The sequence below is a fragment of the Schistocerca nitens genome, chromosome 1 (assembly GCF_023898315.1).
Source record: "Schistocerca nitens isolate TAMUIC-IGC-003100 chromosome 1, iqSchNite1.1, whole genome shotgun sequence".
In the NCBI taxonomy this organism is placed as follows: Eukaryota; Metazoa; Arthropoda; class Insecta; order Orthoptera; family Acrididae; genus Schistocerca; species Schistocerca nitens.
Genome location: NC_064614.1, coordinates 528,179,890 through 528,203,802, shown reverse-complemented (window position 1 = coordinate 528,203,802; position 23,913 = coordinate 528,179,890). Strand labels below are relative to the sequence as shown.

At 40.0% G+C, this 23,913-nt stretch overlaps 1 protein-coding gene across 1 annotated transcript in view; it reads left to right on the top strand.

Moving 5' to 3' along the window:
* LOC126236293 (synaptonemal complex protein 3-like) overlaps positions 1-22,067 on the top strand; it is a 210,442-nt gene extending 188,375 nt beyond the window's left edge. The window contains exon 5 of the mRNA XM_049945495.1: positions 21,892-22,067. Coding sequence (XP_049801452.1) covers positions 21,892-21,914 — 23 coding nt within the window. The 3' untranslated portion in view covers positions 21,915-22,067. The remainder of the gene's footprint in view (positions 1-21,891) is intronic.
* The last annotated feature ends 1,846 nt before the right edge of the window (positions 22,068-23,913 follow it).

The window sequence follows — 23,913 nt, the reverse complement described above, 5'->3', positions numbered from 1 at the left end:
TCTATTGATTCAGTAAGACACTGGCTTCAACATTGATCAGTCGAGTGGTACCAAGTGGACATACAGGTCTCATAGTAGGGCGGTATAAGGCTGTTGCATTATGTTTACAAATAGGGGTTTATAGCCACAAGGGTGAGGAATGATATGGTGTATTGAAATCCTGAATAAAATCAACCTGCTTTCAGGAAAAAAAATGCATTGCATTACTTATTGAACACCCCTTGTATAATTTCCAACTATCCATACAACCTGCAATGCTCATTTCCAAGAACTTACAAGATTTATGTAACTGAATAAACTTTTGTCACTCTTAAAGCACATAATAAAACTGCTAATTTTTGGTGTTATATTTAAGAATGAGTGGAATTTTTGTGTTGTTTTATTTCACTGTATTCTGCCTCTGGCAGCTGCACTTCATTTATATCATGGTCCCCAGGTTTTTTTCTCCTAGATGTAATCTTTGCAACACTGAATTATTATTACCATATAAAAAATACAGAATATCACCTATTTCAGTAAAAAGGTTTGATGTAACTTTGTGTCAAGGTATCCCACAATCAGTCCAGATTTTGTGATATGTATGAGAATTCCCTAGCAGATAGAAATCAGCATGTCATCCTTTTAGAGGCAAAAGCATCAGATGTAAAAGTATCTTTGGCCATACCCCAAGAGAATGTTGTAGGTCTGTTATTGTTCATGATATGATCTAGTGACCTGTCCTGACTTTGCACAGGTACCAATAAAAAGGGAAACACCCCATCACACATCCCTCAGATTTAGTGGGTATAATAGTTCAGTGGATAGCCTGTCAAAAGCGGAACACGGATAAAGCGTTAAAACAGGAAGAAGGTGTAGTGAACTGTGAAAAAAGAAGCAAAATAGGAAAAGTGAATGTCCAGGCTCCTCATATGCAACATCAAGTAAATGTCAAGAATCATAGCGTCATGGTTGTGTGGTTACAGTCTTGGAATGCGAAGCAGGAGACCAAATTCAAAACTTCCTCTGCCCCTGCTTCTTTTCCCCCTCACAAAATTATGAACTTTCTGTTCTCCTTCTGCTCTCATACTATACATTGGTTATAGAATATGAGTCATGTGGTAAAAATATATTACCATCACAAGAGAGAAAATGAGATGAATAGACTGAGATGGGACATTGCCGCATAGGCCTTTCACAGAAATGAAAACAACAAATAAACAGGTATGAACTATGTTACAACAAAGGAATTCGAGAATCAAAACTTTCAAAACAGAATGTGAGAGTCATAACATGTGATACGTGAGTAGAACAAATAGGAAGTAAGTATGTGTGGAGGTTCCTTCTTTACACCTCGCTGTTGCAAACAGACGTTACACCAAATATTTAAATACACTGAACAGGCACATCAATGACAAGATGCACAATTCATAATTTTACAAAAAAAGGGGGAATGAAGGAGATTTGAACATGGATCCCCCCTTCACAGTCCAACACCTGACCACATAATTACAATGCTGTTGCTATGCAGCTGTGCTCAGTGTTGCAGATATTTAGCTTGGACTGTTCACTGTTTTCATTTTGCTTCTTTTTTCACAGATCAGTACACTTTTTTCCTGTTTTCAAGCTTGATCTGTGTTCAGTATTTGATGGGCTATCCACTGGGTAATATTACCACTAAACCTGAGGGGGAGGGGGCCTGATGGTAGTTGCCCATGACTTGTCTGGCATACCGTCAGATGGGGTTAAGTTGACCGATTTTGGACTTCAAACTTAAATAATTCTGAAAGCTATAATATTAATATACTGCTTTTTCTTTCAGAGCGTGGGTATTGAACTGTAGTAATAATTTTTTTGGTTGTTATTATCCTTTGCTCTAGCAGATCAGAAAATGTTGAGGGGGAAAAAAACTGTCAGTCAACTTCATCCAACCTGGCGGCGAATTTGACTGATTATCTGTTATGGAATAAATGTGAACTATTTATGACAGAAGGGTGACTTTAACTATTTTGAAATGTTATCAAAGTCTGAAAAATAAGTCTGGCACAATAATTTAGTTTTAATATTAATTTCAGAGTAACATACAAAGAAGATTCTGATCACAATTTGATTTATGAAATTACTAACAAACACACACAAAAAATGTGTTCACTTTACACTGAACTCAGACTTGTCAACTTCAAAAGAAAAATCCCCCATTATTTCAACTATTAGGTTAGGCAAATTTCTTACAGCATCTGAAACCTCAATTGTGTCTGTACCATCAATCACAGGCTAGCTCTAGCCCTATCTGCTTTATTAGCAAGTCAGATACCAATCTGATCTTAGTGTCAGGACATAAAACTTCTTTAAACTTTCCTGGAGACACTAGAGTAAACTGCAGACCAGTATCCGGCATTGATAATATTATTACAAATAATTTGAAAATGAAAATATTAACTGCTTAGAGCGAGGTATTTCAGATCATTCAGCTCTGTTTATTAAGCTCTCAAAATCAGATAAATTAAAGCCTCTGGAAATGTATACAAAAATGAATTTTGGCAAAATAAACATGGATTTCCTCCACAATAAACTAAGTATAATTAGCTGGTCTGTAGACCACTTTAGTTCAAGCATCACAAACTGTGGCAAATTCTTAATTTTTTTTAATATATTGAATTAATCTTTTCCTCCTAGGTCTTATCAAAATACAGTAAGCAGTAAACTTAAATGGATTGTACCCCAGGAAGAGAGAACTACGAAATGAGTTAAAATCAATTGTTATGTATGTCAAATGCTATAAAGATGTTGTGCAGCTAAAACAATGGAAAATAATACATTTCTCCTCAAATACAGAAATAAGACAAGATCAGTGTTGTCTGATGTTCAGTCAGAATTAGGAGTCCAAATCAAAAGTCAAGAGATCTTGAAAATGAAATTTCTAAATGTTACTATAATAAATCCTGTTCAAATGTTAAATTGTTTTAACAAAGTCTTCATAAATGTAGCATTATCAGATGTAGATGTGGCTGTCTATTAAGACAAAGCAAATTTTGTAAGCTTGGAAATAACCAGAACACATCTTTTATAGAGTTAGAAAAAAATCACCAAAAGTGATTGGAGGGGGGGGACTTCGTCTTCAGGCCATGAGTGGCCTACCGGGACCATCTGAATGCCATGTCATCCTCAGCGGAGGATGCAGATAGGAGGGGCGTGGGGTCAGCACACTGCTCTTCCGGCTGTTATGATGGAATTCTTGACTGAAGCCGCTACTATTTGCTCGAGTAGCTCCTCAATTGGCATCATGAGGCTGAGTGCACCCTGAAAAATGGCAACACCACATGGCAACCTGGATGGTTGCCCATCCAATTGCCAACCACACCCGACAGCGCTTAACACAATTTACAATCATTGTCAGTCTCCTGTAATTCTTGCCATACTACTAGGCAACAACCTATGACTTTTTCTTTTGCCACCTTTCTACTCAGTGTATTCAGATTACTGTGCTTCTTTCCATGCTTCTGCACCACCTTGTAGTCCAATTCACTAAGCCTCACAGCCCACCTAGCGAGTCTAGTGGATGGATCGTTCAACCCCAACAACCTCTTCAATGCAGCATGATCTGTCACTACCCAAAATCTTCTCCCATATAAATAACATTTAAAATATGTGATTCCATAGATTACGCAAAGCATCTCCCTCTCTGTTGTTGAGTAATTCCTTTCAGCTGCATTCAACTACCTAGACGCATAGGCTACAGGATGTTCTTTCCCATGAATTTCCTGACTAAGAACACACCCTAATGCTTGATTTGATGCATCGCATGCTAGAGTAAATTCCTTTTCAAAATCTGGAAACACAAGAACCAGACTCGATGTTAACACTTCTTTCAGTTTGTCAAACGCTTTCTGACACTCTTCTGTCCACTCAAATTTCACACCCTTCAGTAACAATTGCATCAATGGCTGTGCTAAATCTGCAAAACCCTTCATGAAATTTCGATGCAAATTGCAAATTCCAATGAATTATTGCACTTTCTTAACTGTTTTCAGCTCCCGAAAATCCCTTACAGCCTGTACCAACCTCGGATCTGTTCGCACTCCGTCCTTACTGATGATACGACCTAAATATTTCACTTCTTCCAATGCAAAATGACACTTCTCCAGGCTCAACGTCAAATGAGCTGCTCTTAACCTCATAAAGACTTCCCTTAACCGCTGTCTATGCTGCTCCATACTACTTGAAAACACTATAATGTTATCAAAATAGACAAGGCACAGCCATGGTTTCAAACCCTCAACACACTGTGTAGCAACCTCTGAAACATTGCTGGAGAGTTTTTCAAACCGAACGGCATTCTGACATACTGGTAATGGCCTCCTGGAGTAGAGAAAGCAGTTTTTGGACAATCATCTGGAGCCACCTCTAACTGATGATATCCACTTGGCAAATCCATCATAGAAAAGTTCTGGCACTGTCCTAAGTGATCCAGTCTCCGATATGTTTGGAATGGGGTATGCATCCATTACTGTCTTATTATTGAGATATCGGTAGTCACAACAGAACCTGTATTTCTTAGTTCCATCCACTGATTTTTTAGGCACAACGACAATGCCCGCACCCCAGCAACTATTACTATGCTCTATAATACCATCTGCAAGCTGCTGATCAATGAAATCCTCCACAATCAGCTGCAAATACCTTGGTATTCTGTATGGTTTATGGTAAACAGGTACTTCATTCCCTCTTGGTGCCTTATGTTGAAGTAATGGAGTTGCTGGTAACGGCCCTTGTGGAAAAAACAAATCTTTAAATTCCCACAACAATTCTTCCATGTGCTCTTTTTCTTCTCCTTTCAAATGCTTAACTGTTTTATGCAATGCAGTTCTATCAGCAGTTAGTGGGTGATCCCTATGCCTATCTCTCGAATACCAGTCTTCGTCATCTGGTATAACAAAATTCGCCACTAAAACTCCTTTTTTCAAATTCGCATCTACGGTGCTAAAATTATCCACATTCATGGGGACTACTTGCCCTTTGTTTTCCTCTTGTATGCATACAATACTACATTTCACAAAACAACCTAATGGATCCAAAAATTCATTTTCCTCCAATGGTTCAATAACACATACCATACCCACAGGTAGATTTGACTCTACACTTACCCAAAGTGACTTCCCGGTGTCACTAGACACACACTCATGTGAATTAAGCCTTGATGCTAATGTACGTGGTTCAATCAGTTTGTTCATTATGTTGAACACCCCTCGTGACAGCTCTGCATCGACAACAGTTTCCCCAAGCTGAAATAACATTCCAAGATCCACAGTTCGTTGTCCAAGGTCAATTTTGGCATCATGTTGATGCAAGATATCTACTTTGAGGATATGTCGTAGCCCTCGCTTACCCATGGTACTACCTCCATACATGCAGCAAATTGGACTTTCCCTATGCGAAACTCAACTGTCACTGACCCCAAAGGTGTGACCTCCTTATCCCCCACTCCATGCAACCTATAATGTGATGGGTCTACCTTCCTTCGTCCCATTGAACTCTTAGTAGCTACTGACATTTGTGTCCGTGACCAACAAAATCTTAAACTTTTTAGTTCCTATGGATCCTACCACTGAACATTCCACCTCTGCATATGTATTTATAGCATTGAAATTAAACAGGAGCTCCCTTAGGTGTGTCTTTGGCTCCCTCTGCCATTTAACAATTGCCGACCTCTACTAACTTCACTTCTCCATCCTCCTCGCTGCTGATTTCCACCCCTTCCTCTATTACTCGATTACAGGGTACATTGCCTCTGCATGTGTCCCATATGACCACACCACATTTTATGCCCGCTGTAAACTACAGAGGAATCACCACATTTTATACCCACTGTAAACTACAGAGGAATCACCCTGCTATGCCACTGTGGAAAAATCTATGAAAAGATCCTGGAGAAGAGAATAAGAAGCAGTATTGAAAGTAGACTGCAAGAGGAGCAGTACGGTTTCAGACCGGGAAGATCAACAACGGACCTCATATTTGCGGTAAGGCAACTGCAGGAAAGGCACTATGAGTACGGGAAGGACTTAATCATGGCCTTTTTAGATATTGAGAAGGCGTATGACAGTATCTGTAGGGACAAGCTCTGGGATGTGCTGAACGCAAAAGGGATAGATGAAGAGATAACACGAAAAGTCAGAAAAATGTATGAGGGAAGTGAGAGTTGTGTGAAAGTGGGGAGGGAACGTACTGCATGGTTCAAGCTGGAAAATGGGCTGCGACAGGGAAGTGCACTTTCGCCTTTATTGTTTATTATTGTTCTGGATGAAATCCTACAGCAAGTATCAGATGCAATTGGAGATCATAAAATGAAAGCAGTGCTTTTTGCCGATGACCTGATGTTATGGGGAAATTGCGAGAAGGAGGTGCAAGAGCAGTTAGATGCATGGGAGGCAACGGCAGCACAATATGGAATGCATTTCTCTGCAAAGAAAAGTGAAATAATTGTCACAACAAGGAAGAAGAATAGGCCAAATGTGGATATAACTTGTGGAGGGGAAAAACTACAAGTGGTAGAGAACTTCAAGTACCTGGGAAGCGTGATTGAAAGTAAGGGGGGAAACGCAATGGAAATAAATGAAAGGTGCAGAAAAGCAGGGCAGTTCTACAAATGCATTAGGGGGCCTATTTGGAGCAGGAGGTGCCACAGAAATCCAAGGGAATTATATACCGAACCTACTTTGTCCCCATATTGGCATACGGAAGTGAGACATGGGTAATGCACAAAAGCTACAAAAGTAGAATACAGGCTAGTGAAATGAAGTTCCAGAGGAGCAGGTTGGGTGTAACAAGACGAGACAGATTGCGAAATGTGTATGTGAGGGAAAGACTAAAGGAGGAGCCAGTACAGGACAGGATAGAAAAATCAAGACTGCAGTGGTATGGACACCTGAAGAGAATGGATGAGGGAAGAATTCCAAAGAGGATGTTTGATCTACAACTGGAGGGGAAGAGGCCCAGAGGAAGACCAAGAGATGGATGGGTGAAGGTGTAACGCCGGAAATGCATATCCTCCTGAGTGGAGCAGGTGTGTGGTGTGATGCTCCCGCGAGTTGCCGCGCTTTCGGGCTTTAGCAGCATGTAATTGCACTCGACTTGCTATGTTAGTTTCTGGCATGGTGTCGCGGACGGGAAGCATTAGCCGGCGCACATCAAGAGCCCATTTCGTTTGGTGACCGTGTCGAGAAGAAGGCGCGCCAACATCCAGCTTCTGCAACAGCGACGGCCGACAAAGAGTGACCGTCGCCACCTCCTCGATCGACGGCTTCAAACCTTCAATCAACTAACAAGGAAGACTAAAAGCACGTAAAGTTTCATAACTGTATGGCAGACCTCAGCTTTTCAAATTGTTCCATTTGCCTCGCAAAATTACAGCAACTCAGCATGAACCTTTGTTGCTCATTGTCCCAATTGCATTACCAAGCAGGGTCCCTTCCTTTTTCCGAAATGAAACCGAGTGTCGTTGAAATTCAGACGCCAGCATTAAAGTACTATCATTGCATTTCATTACTTTAGTTTCAAAGTGCAGTTAAAGCATAGCTGGCTACAATAGTTAGATTACACAAGCACAAATTAAGAGTGCGAGTTTTGTTAGCATATTTTAGCTTACCTGTGACTGCAGCTCAGCTTGGTACGTACTAAATTTTACTATTGTTAATTATTCAGAATCATTTAATTCAAGTTCAAAGTTAAATCTCTTGTTTCTAAATTGCGTAGAGTCAAGTTGCTTTTGAAATGATTGTTGAGGTAGTCCAAGACTAACCGTATTCTGCTGGATTTCGATGTGCTTCAGAAAGAAAGCTCACTATTAACTTCAGTCACTAAATTAACTTTCGATTTTCCGGTTTTACTAATTCTTTTGCTAAATTAAGTCAGAGTGTAGCGAAATTTATTACTTCTGACAAACTTTCAGTTTTCACACTACACGTGTCAACCTTCAGTTGCCACGCTTCTAGTGCTAATTATATGTGTAATAACCTTTCTTTTTCAGTTACTATAGTAATTGTCCTTAGGACTGGCGACCGTGATTTCCCCCAAATCTCAAATATCTAATTACCGCTAGTTAATTGTTGACGTAACGGCCGCACATTTACTTTCTTTATTAACTTTACCCCTTTTCAAAATTAATTTCCACCAGTTTCATTTGCATTTTTCCTTTCATTTAGATGTAACCCTTTCCTCCCTCTTTACCGACAGATTAACTTCGGTGACGATTGCTTTCCCAAATTTCCCATTAGGTACACGCGGTTTAATTTTTCACTGTCATTAAGGTCGATAAGTGAGGGGGAGGTTACAAAGGGAGTGAAGGAATGTGTGATGAGAAGAGGAGAGAACTGGACGAAGGTGGAAGAGGGGGAATGGTGGAAAGACAGAACACGATGGAGAGGCTTGTGTTCCCGACAGACCCAGCCAGTGGCTGGAAACTGTCCAAGATGATGATGTAAACACTGCTTGTCTATCATGTATCCCCATTGTCATGTCTATTTCCTCACATTGAATTGCCAGCTGAATGGCCGAATACAAATCTTTCGGAGTCCCTTCACACACTTTCTGTGACATGTGCACTGGTAACCCCCTCAAAAATACATCAAGTGCCCTTTGCTTGGCCTTCTGCAACAAAACACCATTCGCTTCACTGCTCTGACCCAACTCATAAGTATACTCATTAATTTTTCTTATCCTGTCCACAAATTTTTCTGCCATCTCCCGCTGCCTCTTTGTCATTGTACTCAACTTCTCCCTGAAGTACCGTGTGCTATTCTGTTTCTTGTACCTCTGTAAAATCCCCTCCTTCAACTGCTTAAACTGTCCCACATTCCTTAAGGCCTCAGTACACATTACATATGTCTTTGATTCACCCATTAATCTAATCTTGGCTACCAGTAACCCCACCAAAAATATATCAAGGGCCCTTTGTTCGGCCTCCTGCAACAAAACACCATTTGCTTCATCGCTCTGATCCAACTTGTAAGTGTACCTGTTAATTTCTCTTATCCTGTCCGCAAATTTCTCTATCGTCTCCCCCTGCTTCTTTGTCATTGTACTCAACCTCTCCCTGAAGTACCGAGCACTATTCTGTTTCTTGCACCTCTGTAACAGCCCCTCCTTCAACTACTTAAACTGTCCCGCCTTCCTTAAGACCTCAGAACACCTTACACATGCCTTCGCTTCACCCATTAATCTAATCTTCGCTACATGTAACTGTTCAACAGACCAACCATTCATCTGAAGTGTCCAAGTCCTCCACAAATGAATGCACATCCTCAGATGCCTTGCCAGAAAATGGAATAATCCAGCTCACAGCGGCTGGATCAATCTCCTTCTGTGGCACCCTAGGCAAACACGACTGATCCGATGCAGTTTCTTGCTCACTTCTAGATGTTAATGCACTTCTCAACTGCGTATTGTCTGCTGTCAATTGTGCTACCTTTTCCAACAAAATCCGTACCACTTCTGGTTCTGAAACACCTTGCGTCTCTGACTCTGCCATTGTGTTGCTTTCATTCCCAGTTAGCCCCGAAACAAAACATTTAAGTACAAGAATAATCTGACTTTCTACAGCTACGTATCATCATACTCAGTATCATCATACACCAATACAAAAGTAATCAAATGCCACGAAAAACAACATCTTTCTGTCCCAAACACACTAACACTTATTCTGACCAAAAATAAATATGCCTACACAAAACATCTAAAATGGCCTGCCAGGAGCCATACTCAAAATACAAACAAAAAAAGAAAGAAAAGTCCAACACTCAAAAAGAAAATTGGCCAATACTCACCACATTTTGTGACTGTAATGCAGGCAGTGGGCTCGAACGTCGTACTGTACAGATGACGCCCGCTATTCTGACACGAAATGTAGATGAATGTTGGACGAGGATGGGCTGTCAGGATGTGCCGTATTAAAACTCGTCCGAGTTTCCCAAGTGATTTATTATTTCCTGCTACAGTGCCCTGGTTCCTCTCGGTCTGCGTCACCATGTCCCGCAATGCTGAGGACACCACTTTGCTGTCTGCAAAACGGCTTGGCACGGAATTACTGCCTCAGCGACCCATGCAGCTCACTGCTGTGTGTCGGCCTTGTACGACTGCAGAGTTGTGCCAACGTCAGGATGTGCTGGCAGCCAACTCAGCAGCCTCCATCTCTGTTGTCTCTGTGCCACTCACAGGAAGCCGCAGGGCGACCCGCTGTGTGCTTCTTCACCGTCGTCGTTAGGGTCACGGCGACAACAAGCGCCCGCAATCCAGTGTCCAAATCTGTGCCCCTCCGCTTGGCATTCCTCCGGCATGTGTTGGGAGCCAACAAGACTGCCCGCAGTAGTGAGCCGTCGAGTGGCCTGCCGCTGGCTGGCTACAAAGTGTCAAATCAGCGACCCGCCGTGGACTGGAACGCTGGCGCTCCATCTGCTGCTGTGTGTAGCCAGTGGTGTGACATGCCCCGCCATCCAGGAGAGCTGTCACACTTGAATGCCTTGTTAGCGAATCGGTGACTATTTATATGTGGCTGTGCGCCTCTGTTTTGCTAACGTGCCACTCTGAGTCATGTACTCATAACACCTGGGTTGGCCCAGTGGGCCCCTTGCACCATGAAAACTGCTGCGTTTACTCTTTTCAGTGGGTCTATGGCCCTTTGGTCTCCATTCTACTTTGCAATCACTGGTAGCATAACTTACTGTCAACAGGCCCGCCGTGCTTGGCCGTAACTTGTGCGCTCCGAAATATTGCACCGAAGCTAACCTTTTCCCATCTTAACCGGTGGTGCCACTACCATTCATATAATTATACAAAGTCTTTTCATTTTCTAGGTTTCAAACAATATACAACATTAAATTTGATAACTAGTTTCGGCAGTCCACAAATCATCCTCAGATCTGAAAGAACAAGCAGAAATCTAAAACTGCTTTAAGTAAAACTGATTTAAATAACTTTCAGAAATATAAATTTTTCAGAGTACAGTGACATACAAAAGTAATAACATAAAAATCATGGTAAAGGTATTCAGCTGATGCACACAATAACGTTAGCCCACATTGTCTGCACATCTTGATACTATGTAAGAAAGAAAAAGCAGCTATCTGATGAATGTTATCATAAACAATTTTACAGCCTTACAAAAATAAGGAAGTAAAAAACATGAAACACAATCCATACTCCTAGTTCTTTCAGGTCTGAGTTTGGTGGTGTGAACAATTAAAATTAGTTACCAAATTTAATGATATGTATTATTTGTTATCTAGGCATTTACAAGATTTTGTATTAGATTACAGATTAGATTCAGTTTTTGTGCCATAGACCCAAGAAATGAGATCATTCTCCTGGGTGTGGAACATGTCAGAAAGTATAACATAAAACATCTGAATATAATACTTACTATCCTGATGATTTGTCAGGAGATTGTTGAAATAGGTGAATACAATGTGCTAAACTGGAACAGCTAATATTTAGACAATTAATACGCTGTCAGAATGAAACATTGTTATACAAAATATAACTAATCTTGACTCTTGTGACCAAGTGCTGTAAAAACGGAAATCTAATAGATATTTTTACTTAAGTTGGCTTAACAGTCTCTGTTAAGATATTAATCTATGGACTAGAAGGAGCTGCCTATCAAAACGTCTTTCAAACTCTGTTTAAACCCTGCTTTATCTGAAACCAAGCTTTTAATGGTTGCTGGCAGTTTATTGAAAATGAGTGTGCCTGAATATTGAACCAAGGTAAGTGATTTTAGGTCTTTATGTAGATTGCTTTTATTCCTAGTATTGATACTATGTATTGAGCTATTGGTTGGAAATAGAGATGTATTACTTGCAACAAATTTCATTAAGGAATAAATATACTGAGAAGCAGTGGTTAGAATACAAAGTTCCTTGAACAGGTTTCTACATGATGTTCTTGAATTTACACCACAAATGGTTCTTATCACATGCTTTTGCACCCCAAAAACTTTTGCTCAGTTTGATGAGTTGTCCCAGACTATGATTCCATATGACATAATAGAATGAAAGTAAGCGAAGTATGCAAGCTTTTTATATTTATATCTCCTATATCTGACATCATTCTCACTGCAGATACAGACTTGTTTAGGCGCCTAAGCAATTTTTATTGAGTTGTAATCCAAGAAATTTAACACTGTCAACCTCTTTGATCTGCATATCTTCATATGTTATACACATGCTGGAAGGAAATCTCTTACAGGTTCTGAACTGCATATAGTGGGTCTTCTCAAAGTTTAATGACAGCAAATTAGATTTAAACCACTTATTATTGTCAATGAAAGTTTGATTAGCAACTATTTATAAATCTGTACTTGACTTGCTACTTATTACAATGTTTGTATCATCTGCAAATAAAACAAACTTAGCATTTGGCAATGTGACAGATGAGAGGTCATTAATGTGCACAAGAAAAAGCTAGAAAGCAGGGACCCCAGATGGAACCTTGAGGAACACGACATGTAATTAATTCCCAGTCAGATGAAGGCTGACTGGTTACTGCACAGGTATTTCACAATGACACCCTTTGTTTTCTGTTAGATGGATAAGACTCAAACCATTTCGCAGCATTGTTGGTGACACCATAATATTCTAATTTACTTAAGTGAATGCTGTGGTTCACACAGCCAAAGGCTTTTGACAGGTCACAGAAAATGCCAGTAGCCTCTAGTTTATTAACTAATGAATTAAGTACATTCTCACTCTAAGTGTAAACAGCTTTCTCTATATCAGAACCTTGAATAAATCTATACTGTGACTTGGACAATATATTATTTGCAGTCAGATTCTTAAGGAGACGCTTGAACATAACCTTTTCAAATATTTTTGAGAAAGCTGGCAAAAGTGAAACTGGTCAATAGTTTGATGGTATCTCTTTATCCCCCTTCTTGTAAAGAGGCTTAACTTCAGCATATTTTGGCCAGTCTGGAAATGTTCCACTGATATGAGACTAATCACACATATATCGTAAGATAAAACTCAACTCGCATGAGCACTCTTTGATTAACTTCATTGATATGTTATCGTACCCAGTGGAATACTTAGATTTTAAGGATTTTATTATTGGTGCTACTTCTTTGGGAGACGTGAGTGTCATTTCCATTTTATGAAGTTATTTTTAAAGACTGGTCTCAGACACTCCATTGTACTGTTCACCAAACCTGATAACCCCAAGCTGTCAGCAACAGAAATGAAGTACTTGTTTAAGAGGTTTGCAACACCACTTGTACTTGTTATCAAAGTCTCATTTATTTTTAGAGCTATCTGTTCCTCTTTGTTTTTGGCCCCACCTGTCTCTCTCTTCAGTATATTCCAGACACTTTTAATTTTGTTGCCAGATGTAATTATCTTTTTCTCATAATAAAGCTGCTTTGCTTTCTGGATTACTTGCTTTAATATTTTGCTCTATTCTTTGTAATGCATTACAATTCTAGCATGAGAGCTGTTCCTATATAGCCGGCCGGAGTGGCCATGTGGTTCTAGGCGCTGCAGTCTGGAACCGAGCGACCACTATGGTTGCAGGTTCGAATCCTGCCTCGGGCATGGATGTGTGTGATGTCCTTAGGTTAGTTAGGTTTAATTAGTTCTAAGTTCTAGGTGACTGATGACCTCAGAAGTTAAGTCGCATAGTGCTCAGAGCCATTTGTTCCTATATTGTAGATATGGTCTCCTTTTTGTCCAACACGAGATCTTTATTTCTTATGTAATCCATAGTTTATTTGTTCCATAAAAACACGGGAGAACTGCCGGATATCAGTAACTTCCTGCCACGATATTTCGGCACAGAGTCTTCTGGCCATCTCTTCAGGTGAATGCCACTGTAGTAGTACTGGCGAGTACGCGCTGAGCTCCGCTATTTAAAGCCTTCTGAGGTGACATTGCACATGCACTGCTCAGCGCGCGCATTCATAACGGCTCCGTGCGCTGCGCCTCGCGCCCTCCACTGTGAAAGCCTGGCATATCGGTGTCAGGTCGATTTCCATCTTTATGCAGATAACTACGTCGACTACGAAGTTTCTCTATAACAGGATTCCAAGCAGAGTTCAGCTGATAACCGCTATCTCGATTGATGAGAGTCTCGTTGTCAGACAATCTTATTTCCACAGATTCCACTTGAAGCGGAACTGGAACACCTGCAAAAAGTATTTTTGAAGAATGGCTTTTCACCTAGGCAAGCGAACAGAGTGATGAAGACCTACAAACGATGGAACAAGGCAAGGAAGAGGAAGAGGCCTTCAGGTCGACTGTTTATCTACCATTTATTGGGAATATTTCTTCACAGATAGGCAGAATATTGAGAAAGTATCAAGTGAGAGTCATCTTTCGCCCTCCTTCCAAAATTTCATCACTGGTGGGATCCGTTAAAGACGACCTGGGCCTGCGTAAACCAGGTGTTTACAAAATTCCGTGTGAATGCGGCAAATCATATATAGGGCAAACGACACGAACTGTGCTGGAACGCATTGTGAAACACCAACGGCATACTCGCCTTCTCCAACCCATCAAGTCCGCAATCGCCGAACATTGTATTTCCACGGACCATTCCATGAATTACGACAACACAAAAATTTTGGCCCATACATCAAACTTTTGGAGCTCGATTATCAATGAATCTGTGGAAATAAGATTGTCTGACAACGAGACTCTCATCAATCGAGATAGCGGTTATCAGCTGAACTCTGCTTGGAATCCTGTTATAGAGAAACTTTGTAGTCGACGTAGTTATCTGCATAAAGATGGAAATCGACCTGACACAGATACGCCAGGCTTTCACAGCGGAGGGCGCGAGGCGCAGCGCACGGAGCCGTTATGAACACGCGTGCTGAGCAGCGCATGCGCAATGTCACCTCAGAAGGCTTTAAATAGCGGAGCTCAGCGTGTACTCGCCAGTACTACTACAGTGGCATTCACCTGAAGATGGCCAGAAGACTCTGCGCCGAAATATCGTGGCAGGAAGTTACTGATATCCGGCAGTTCTCCCGTGTTTTTATGGAACAATCAGCACGCCGGGAAAGCTTTAAACATCACATAGTTTATTTTTTTACTTCCGTGTGATTTGAGTTACCTTTGGGGGAAAAAATTTCAAAATAGGAAGTAACTTTATTAATGAATGCTTTGTATTATCCATTTGAGTCAGAAGTATTGCAAACATCCATCCAGTTCATGTATTTGAGCAATTTCCTGAATTTCTCAATTTTTGACCTATTTATTACCCTTCTGTATTCAGATTTAGTAGATTTTTTTTCCTGAGAAGTTTCAACATTTAACACAAGATGCTGCATGTCATGATCAGATAGTCCATTTACTATTGGTTTGGTGATATGACTTTTTCCCTAGATTTGTCTACAAAGATATTATCAATAGCAGTCTCAGAGCATTTACATATCCTAGTAGCAAAGTTCACAGTAGGAACTAAATTGAATGATAGTGTTGCTGACTGCAATAATTGTCCACTGACAGAGCTTTTCAACAAATCCACATTAATGTCACCAGCAACCACTATTTCCTTGGTTTTTTTTACAATGATATGGGACAGCAGCTCTTCCAGATTTTTTATGAAGAGGTTAAAATTTCCTGAAGGTGATCTGTATATACCTAATATTATAAAGGATTTATTATGAAATACTACTTCTTTTGCACAAGCTTCTAAGTGCTGCTCTGAGCAAAATTTATTACTATCAATATTCTTGGAATCAAAACAGTTTATGTTTTCTGAAAATACTGTTAGATAGTGAAAAGGCATATGAACCTGTACTACAAAAGCACATGTGGGAATGTCAGACCTCCACGTAAATACCAGGTGAGTTTCATATACCCTATGTAACAAAATAGTATTGGGGTACTAACAGCTGTGAGCCAGTTCAGAGAACAAGATGAAAATTGTTCACTGTTAGAAGTGGAGTCAAAGAAGTAAGGCCTGCTACCACGTCTATCACTGTAATTGATGAAATAAGAAAAGCAAGAAAATACCATTCTACAAATACCTTGGATTTTGCTGATGATATGGGGAAAATCATAAGTGGAAATCTAAGAGACATTTGGCAAGTAGTTTTCCTAAAACTGTTGATCCCTGAAAAAAGATAACTGACTCAGTAATTACCAGAAATACCAATACAGGCCACATGAAGGTTGGAAATAAAGAATTAATTATACCAGTAGTAGACAACTTCAAATATTTATGTGACTTCATTTCTACAGGCAATATTATACATTAAAAAACTGTCAGAAGAATAAAAACATCTTCCAAATTTTACCACTCCATTCGTCAGTGTGATACAGAACTTGCTTGTTATCTTCCAAGATGATACTAAAAAATAGTCTCAATTTTGACATATCACTTGGATATAGTGATACAAGGGGTGATCAAAAAGTGTCTGTCCAAAGGATACAGAATCGGTATGCCAACCAGGCAAAATTGTGGTGAGCAGTGAGGCAATCATCTCATCAATGCATCAGATTGAGGATACCCCTTTTGGTAAAACACAATGTCCTGCGGTGTGAAGAAGTCCGTAACTGCTTGCCGCATATCCTTGTCTGACAGGAATAGTCGATCCTTCAGGGCCTTCTTCAAGTTAGCTTCAGATTATTGATTATGATGAGATAGTCCACAAAACAGAAATAAAGTTTTATCACTTTTGCTCAGATTTGTGATTTAGCTCCTATCCTACTAATTCATAAAAAAAAGGCTATGAAGAAGGGATGAGTGTGCTGAAATATTACTTAATAGCAAAATGTATTTAAGGATAATTACTTGTTCATTTTGGTAATATTCTTTCACCATCTTGAAGCCTCCTTGGTCCATTTTGGTCCCCTTTGTGACTGATCTCCAGCATGCTTGTATTTCCATACTAGAAAATGTACGCTATTTTACTGTCTCTCAAAATACCAGTGGTACATCCTATTGAAATGACAATTATTTTAGATACTGTGTGCTCAGCAGCATGGTCATCAGAGCTCTGATGAAAAGTTGGCATGTCATTCTCGTTGGGTGGGGAGGGGAGAGGTGGGGGGACAAAAGCTGTCTCCACACATAGTAGTTTATAATGCATTAAAGTCCACCTCCCCTCCCCAGCACCTTAGGATGAGGCTCGACAGTTCACAAAATTTATAACCCGTGTAACACAGGGGTCAGTATCAGTAAGGATGGTGGGTAGACCTCCAGCCAAACTGAGGGCCATCCTGATGTCAGTACATATGACACACATAGCCAAAATACGCTGAACTGAAAGTGAAATACAACAAACTTCACAGAATGGTGCTCCACCTGCTGGAGGAGGAAACTGTATGTCAAAGAGCTACCTATGCACTGTCTGATGAGCAGAACTTTCTTCCATCAGTGAGGTTGGAATGAGGAATGTTGGGTTAATTTTAGTGACAGCAGTTTGTTTTCTGTTACCTCCAATCATTCTGTTTCCCACTGACGCACAATTTGTCTGTCAGAAATGAGGTGATGGTGCACAATGGAATAGCACATTGACATATAATACCATCCTGCTTTGTCACCTACATCGTTTCCCTGTATCCTAATGTGTCCAGCTAACCAGCAAAAGACAGTCTAAAGCCATAGTGCTGGAGCTGCTGCAAGGAGTCATGGATGAGCTGAATCAATGGTCTATGGGATGCATTTGGTGGACCACTTGTAAAACACTGAGCGAGTTTCTAACAAGAAACCTTGTATTGTGATGCCTGAGAATCCACTCCAGTGATGTCATAATGCCACACAACTCCACATCATATTTGTAAATTGTTTCGGAAGGTGAACTTTGAAAATCCTATCAGGGAAAACAGCTGAACAACTGAGGGCATTCTCTTGCTGGAATCCATCCATACAAACAACAATAAAACTGTGGTACATACTTCAAATTGAAGAAAAAAGGGTTGTAAAAATGTAATCTGCTGTACAAGTTTTCTTGTATTGTGTCAAGTTTAAAATGACTTTCAGCTTCTGAAGATGTATATGTGTCAGTTTGTTCAATCCATAGCTGTGTATTCGGAGGTCTGATACATCCAGATCCGTAGACAGTGAGTAGGACATATCTCGAACGACTGTCATATGGGGCCGATTGCTGAACAGCTGCTCAAAGCTGGGGTGGACTGCTGCACTTAGTGCCAATGACTGAGGCAATATTGAGATTTTCAGGGCCTGTCAAGCCAGAAGGAGCAGCCACCAAACCCAGAGTGGTGGTTCGGCAGCCTCTGAATGGGGCTGGTCTTATAGGCTCCATTCCATATCCATTTCCCTCGTGGCATATAACATGTAACATCTTGAAGTAGGAAATATGGGTTTATCCATAAACCACACTGCCATAATCTAATCCTGGTCTGACAAATGACCTTTAAAAGTATGGGAGGGGGGACCAGTCAGCTCCCTACATCTTTCCACTGAGGCATTTCAAAATATCCAACATTTTGAAGCCCTTTTCCTGCAGGTGTTTCAGTTGCGGGAGTCATGATAATTTCAAGTCAAATAGTAGGCCCAGAAAGTGCATAGGACTCTTAAAATGTAAAATATTGTCCCCCATTGTGAGTTCTGGTTGATTAAAACATCGACAAGCATGTCTAAAATTGACATACTTAGTCGTCTCTGGTGAGAACCTAAAACCTTGTGATGCATTATGTGAGTGCAAAATTCAGACTGCTGAAATCAATCAGGAACTGCTTGCCAATGTAAATGGTAATGAAAACTTAATTAAGAACATCATAACAGGAGATGAGACATAGAAAGACTCAGGAAGTGTGCTTCAAGAGTGCTTCCAAAAATGGAAGAAATGTTGGAAAGGATTTACTGCTAGTACAGAGGACTACTTTGAGGAGGACAGTGCTTAAAATGTAGTAAATTGAGCAGAAGATGTTACACACAAAGACTGGTCTTTTTTTAGCACATTTCATATGAAAATTGATATTTGTTTCAGAGTCATTTACAGGTACATTTCACCAGTCTTCCATGTTGCAACCCCCCTACAGGTAACAGCATCATCAACATACAGCCTCAAGAAGTATCCAACACTTCATTTACATGGAATTTGCACTTCTTTTTTTCCTTGCTTGGCTTTGTGATATTCTTTCAGCTTAATTTTCATTGTAAACAATAAAAAATATCATTTTCACAGTAACAGCACATGAAATGAGTTAAGTACATCAATTAACTGACATTCAGAAAATCGGAAAGGTCTGTTACACATTATTCTTTTCTTCAACAACAATATGTATATTGAAATGAACTCCTGTAGCCTTTATAGTATGCTGCCTGCAAATACAAAGCTTATTGAAAAATAATACACAATCCATCAATAATTCGAAAAGTAATATTAATATTACTGATAAAAGTGATTCAGCCAATGTTGAGACAGCAAAGTGACAATGTACCAATGCATCTGTGACAACAGTGCCCCAGTAAATGAGAGTATAGTCCAAAGTCTTGTATTTCTATTTGCCATCCAACACAAGAACTTGAACAGATCAAGGAGCACCATGCAGTGAATTCTCGCAAAGGATCTTATTCTAAACCCTTACAAGGTTTCTTCACAGGACTGCCAACTGACCATTTGATATGGCATGAATTCCCAATTGGAATTTGGAAATCGAAATGTGGATAACAATATTATCAGGGACGTTTCCAACTAGACAGCTACAACATGTATAAAATTAGACCTGAAGCAAAATAAATCCTTGCTTAATGCTTCAACAGCAAATGCGTGCATGAGTCACTGTTTGGTACAGATTTTGAGAGGGCGGAGTGATATGGCCTCACTTTTTTCCACAAGTAATGCAGTGGCTGTAAATTGTGTTCGTCATTGCAACAGAAGTAAAGCTGTAAGGGTAGGTCACCAGTTGTGCCTTAATAGCTCAGTGAGTGCAGCATTAGCCCTTTAAAGGCAAATGTTCTGGGTTTGAACTGGAGTCATTACAAACAGTTTTGATATGCCAGGAAGATTCATAAACAAGTTTCTTTGGCCCCAACTGGGGCACATGGACCTCGAAAACAAGTGATTCCAGGAAACTGCCATCGTGTGTCATACCATGCCTGTGTTGTGTGCATTGTTGCAAGAGAAATTATCAGATAATGTCATCTTACACCACAGAGATTAGAACTGTGCACCACGATTTTGCAACTGGACACCGGGTGACTATTTCCTATGATGTTATGTGATACTACATGTTTATCAAACTAAGAATGATTCACAAGTCAAAGGACCAAACTGAGAGCACAACAGATCCAGTAAGACATGAAAAATCATTAAAATTTTGATGAAAGAAAGTGTTTGTCAGCATAGTTTTAGTAGACACTTTTCAGATACTCTTTTCTATGCATGATCACGGGCGACATACTGTGACTTAAAATAAACAATATTTCAGTTTCTCAAGTTACTTATGTGTTTAATTCAGAAAGTATATTTTGCCTTATTATTTGGACACCCTTTACTTGAAAACAGTGATCAGAACTTTAATTTGTTGCAGTTTCAGATGACATTCTGTTACATAAAAGAAGCAATGCACAGCTGAAATTGTGCAAAAATAACATAGGCAGACACTGTAATTAACACTGCATATGCAATGCATTTCAGGTGAGAGTCAGGAAGAATCAGCCAAGTGGCCTGTTGAAGCAAAGCAGCATATTGATGACATACACCGATGAGCAAAACATTACAACCACTGCCCACCACGAGATTGAATGCTGCTGATGGCACTATGGGCATCTGGCACAGAAGGCTATATAAGAAGACTGGAGACAAATATGGGAGTCATTTAGTGACTATACCCAAATCCACATACGTACTCCACAAGCCACCAAATGGCACATGGCATAAGGATAACTTGTACTACAGTTAGTCGTTTTGTTTATTGTTCCACTCACAAACAGACTGAGGAAAATGACTGTCTACACACCTCCATAAGAGCCCTATGAGCCATGGTGCACCTTTCTGGCACACCAGCTTTTTGGCAGTACTATCGATTGCCCGGCTGTACTACGATCTTTGGCCCCGTTATCTAGTGGCAAGTATTTGCGGTAGGGGAGTTGGTCGTCTGACTCACTACAAGGTGCTAGGACATGCTTCTGGGGACGAAGGAGCAAAACACATGGGCTCTGCCAGCAGTGGCATGACTGGTCTACCTTGCAAGACGGTCGGAAGTTTTAGGTGGACCTGTCTGATGTCAACTTCAGGCACTGCTCGTCGCATTGCTTCGGGGCCTGTTTTCTCGGAGAGACCCATCCCTCGAGACCATCTTGAACACCGCTCTCCATCGTAAGTGTAAGTGGTTTTGGTGCCTTCGTTTCGTCAAACAATTTGGGTTGCAGCGAGAGTACTTGTTGGTCGGTTGGTTCTAATCTAAGTGTTGTCAAAGTAAGAGCAGCCAGCAGAGTCTGTGTGACTGTATGCAGACCAGCAGATACTATTTGCTTTAAAATACGCTGGTTGGATGACTATTAAAAAGCAGATTAAAACAAAGGCATGTGTGAGATTTTGGGTTATTGCCATCAAGTAACGTCCCTGGTATATTACTGCAAAAGAAAAAAAAATTTTTGCCACCAGTTATTCTGTTATTAGTAAAACTTGTATTTGTAAAGCTAGTCATTTATATGTACTTCCTTATATATGTGCACTTATTGAATGCACTCACTCAGTAGTAATTGGTTTGTGCATTTTATTGTTAACTGAATTCTTAACGTATATTGATTGATATTTGGTCGGTGTTTGCCGTGGCATTTTGTAAAGCCAGTCATTTATAAGTACTTCCTTATATACATGCACTTATTGAATGCACTCACTCAACAGTAATAGGTTTGTGTATTTTATTGTTTATCGGATTCTTAATGTATATTGATTGATGTTTGGTCGGTGTTTGCCATGTCTTCTGCGGTCTGTTTGTGTTCCAGTTACTGTGAGGTGGGGTGCGTAGGTGCGGCGCGATGTCCCGCTTCGGTGCACAGAAATTGTGACATGCCGTCTAATGGGAAGTGACTCCCGGTTGGGCCCCAGCATTTAGGTGTTGCTTGGACAGCTGGTCTGCTGCTTCCGGCATTTTAAGTTAAGTCACCTTTTGCCCAGGTCAGCCTGGCATCACTGCCTGTTTGATAAACTTGTATGTATAATTAAAAAAAAAATTAAATTTGTTTGCCAACGAATTGTATTAACTGTAACGTCTTACTGGTGTTTTCTTTAAATCACTTCTGATGTAATTCACTGTTCATTAAGTAATTGTAATTTACTGCTTGCTTAAGAAGGAAGCTGTCATTTTTCAATATTGTCTTAATGATGGGCACATGTTGGTTGTATGTCAGCTATTTCATTAATGTGGTCTAAAATAAATTGTTAATTTATTTCTTGAATTGCTAGTTGTTGTGTTTAAGAAGTGACATTATAGGGGCCTGACCTTCCATCCTAAGTGCACCCCACTTCCTAAGTTACACCCTAATTTGTCTTATTATGTCTGTGTAGTCCTTATGCGAAATGTACATTGATCGCACTAGGATCGTTCTGCAGCCTGTTGCAAATGCTGGTTCCCTAAACTTTCTCAATTGTGTCTTGCACAAAGAATGTCTTCCCTCCCAGGATTCCCAACTGAGTTCACAGAGCATGTAAATAATGCCTATGTATTGATTATCACGAAGAATGGGTCATAAGTACTCTGTACGCGGTCTCTTTTACAGGTGAGTTACATTTTTCTAGATTTCTCCCAATAAAATGACGTCAACTATCTCCTCCCCTGCACCTGATCTTACGTGCTCGTTCCACTTCCACTTTGAGATATTACACCTAGCTAATTAATTGACAATACTGTATCAAGCAACTTACCACAAATATTATATTCGAGTACTAAAATATTGCTTCTCCTACTCATCTTCGTTAACTTATATTTTAACATAGAGAGAGAGAGGCTGGCCAGTACTTAGCTCAGTACAGCAGATAGATACACAAAACAGAACAGAAAATTTACGTATCCTAGCTTTCTGAACTTTGTTCCTTCGTCAGGGAGGGGAGAGGGGAAAAGGGGGAAGAAGGGAAAGTGGATTCAGTATCTCACAACCCAGGTTATGAAGCAACAGGGGAAAGGTAAACAGGGAGGGTAGCAAAGATGGAGGCATGGGTGTCAGAGGGGTAGCATTTATCTCACACTAGGTGAGGAGAACCCTACGTCATAATGACGTAACGCTACGTCATCGTGACGTACATCACCTAGATCGACTAAATGAGTACGTATATCGATCTTTGCAGTTGTACCGATAACGTCAAAGCTAAATTTAAATACATGTGTACAAACGAAGTGGCAGGAGTTGTGTGATATGCTCATCCCAGCTGAATGAATTGTTAAATGTAATCCAAACAATTTGCGATGTTATTGTGCATTTTTGAACATTATTAATGTCTGAGCGAAGGAGCCATAAAGAAATCAAATTCTTTTTAAATCTGATGAATCGTGCATAAATCGTGCAGACAGAAAAGTGAAGTAATTAATAATTAAGCTGCTATCCAAAGGATGTGGGATGTTATTATGTGTTTCATGAACGTAACGAATATCTGAATGAAGTCGTCATAACCATAACGAAAGTTAAAAAAGTGTCTAGTCATGTTTTCAATCCGATTAATATTAAATAAATCATGTGGATAAAAACTTGAAATAGGAAGAAATTAAATTGTTTCATATTTTTATAAAATCCAATGAATTGTACATAATTCATGTGGGCAGAAATGTTAAACTGAGAAATTGAAGTGGTTATGAAGATAATTCCGAATGTTGCTAGAAACTTTAAACCATCTAGTTCCATTTAATTTTGCCTTTGTGTTGTAAATCAACTAAGAAAGATAGTGAAATCTTTCAGACTATCTTCATGGATCTGCTCGAAAGTTGTCTCATCTCCGTTAGAGCCCATGTTCAGAACGACATACACGCTAGCAAC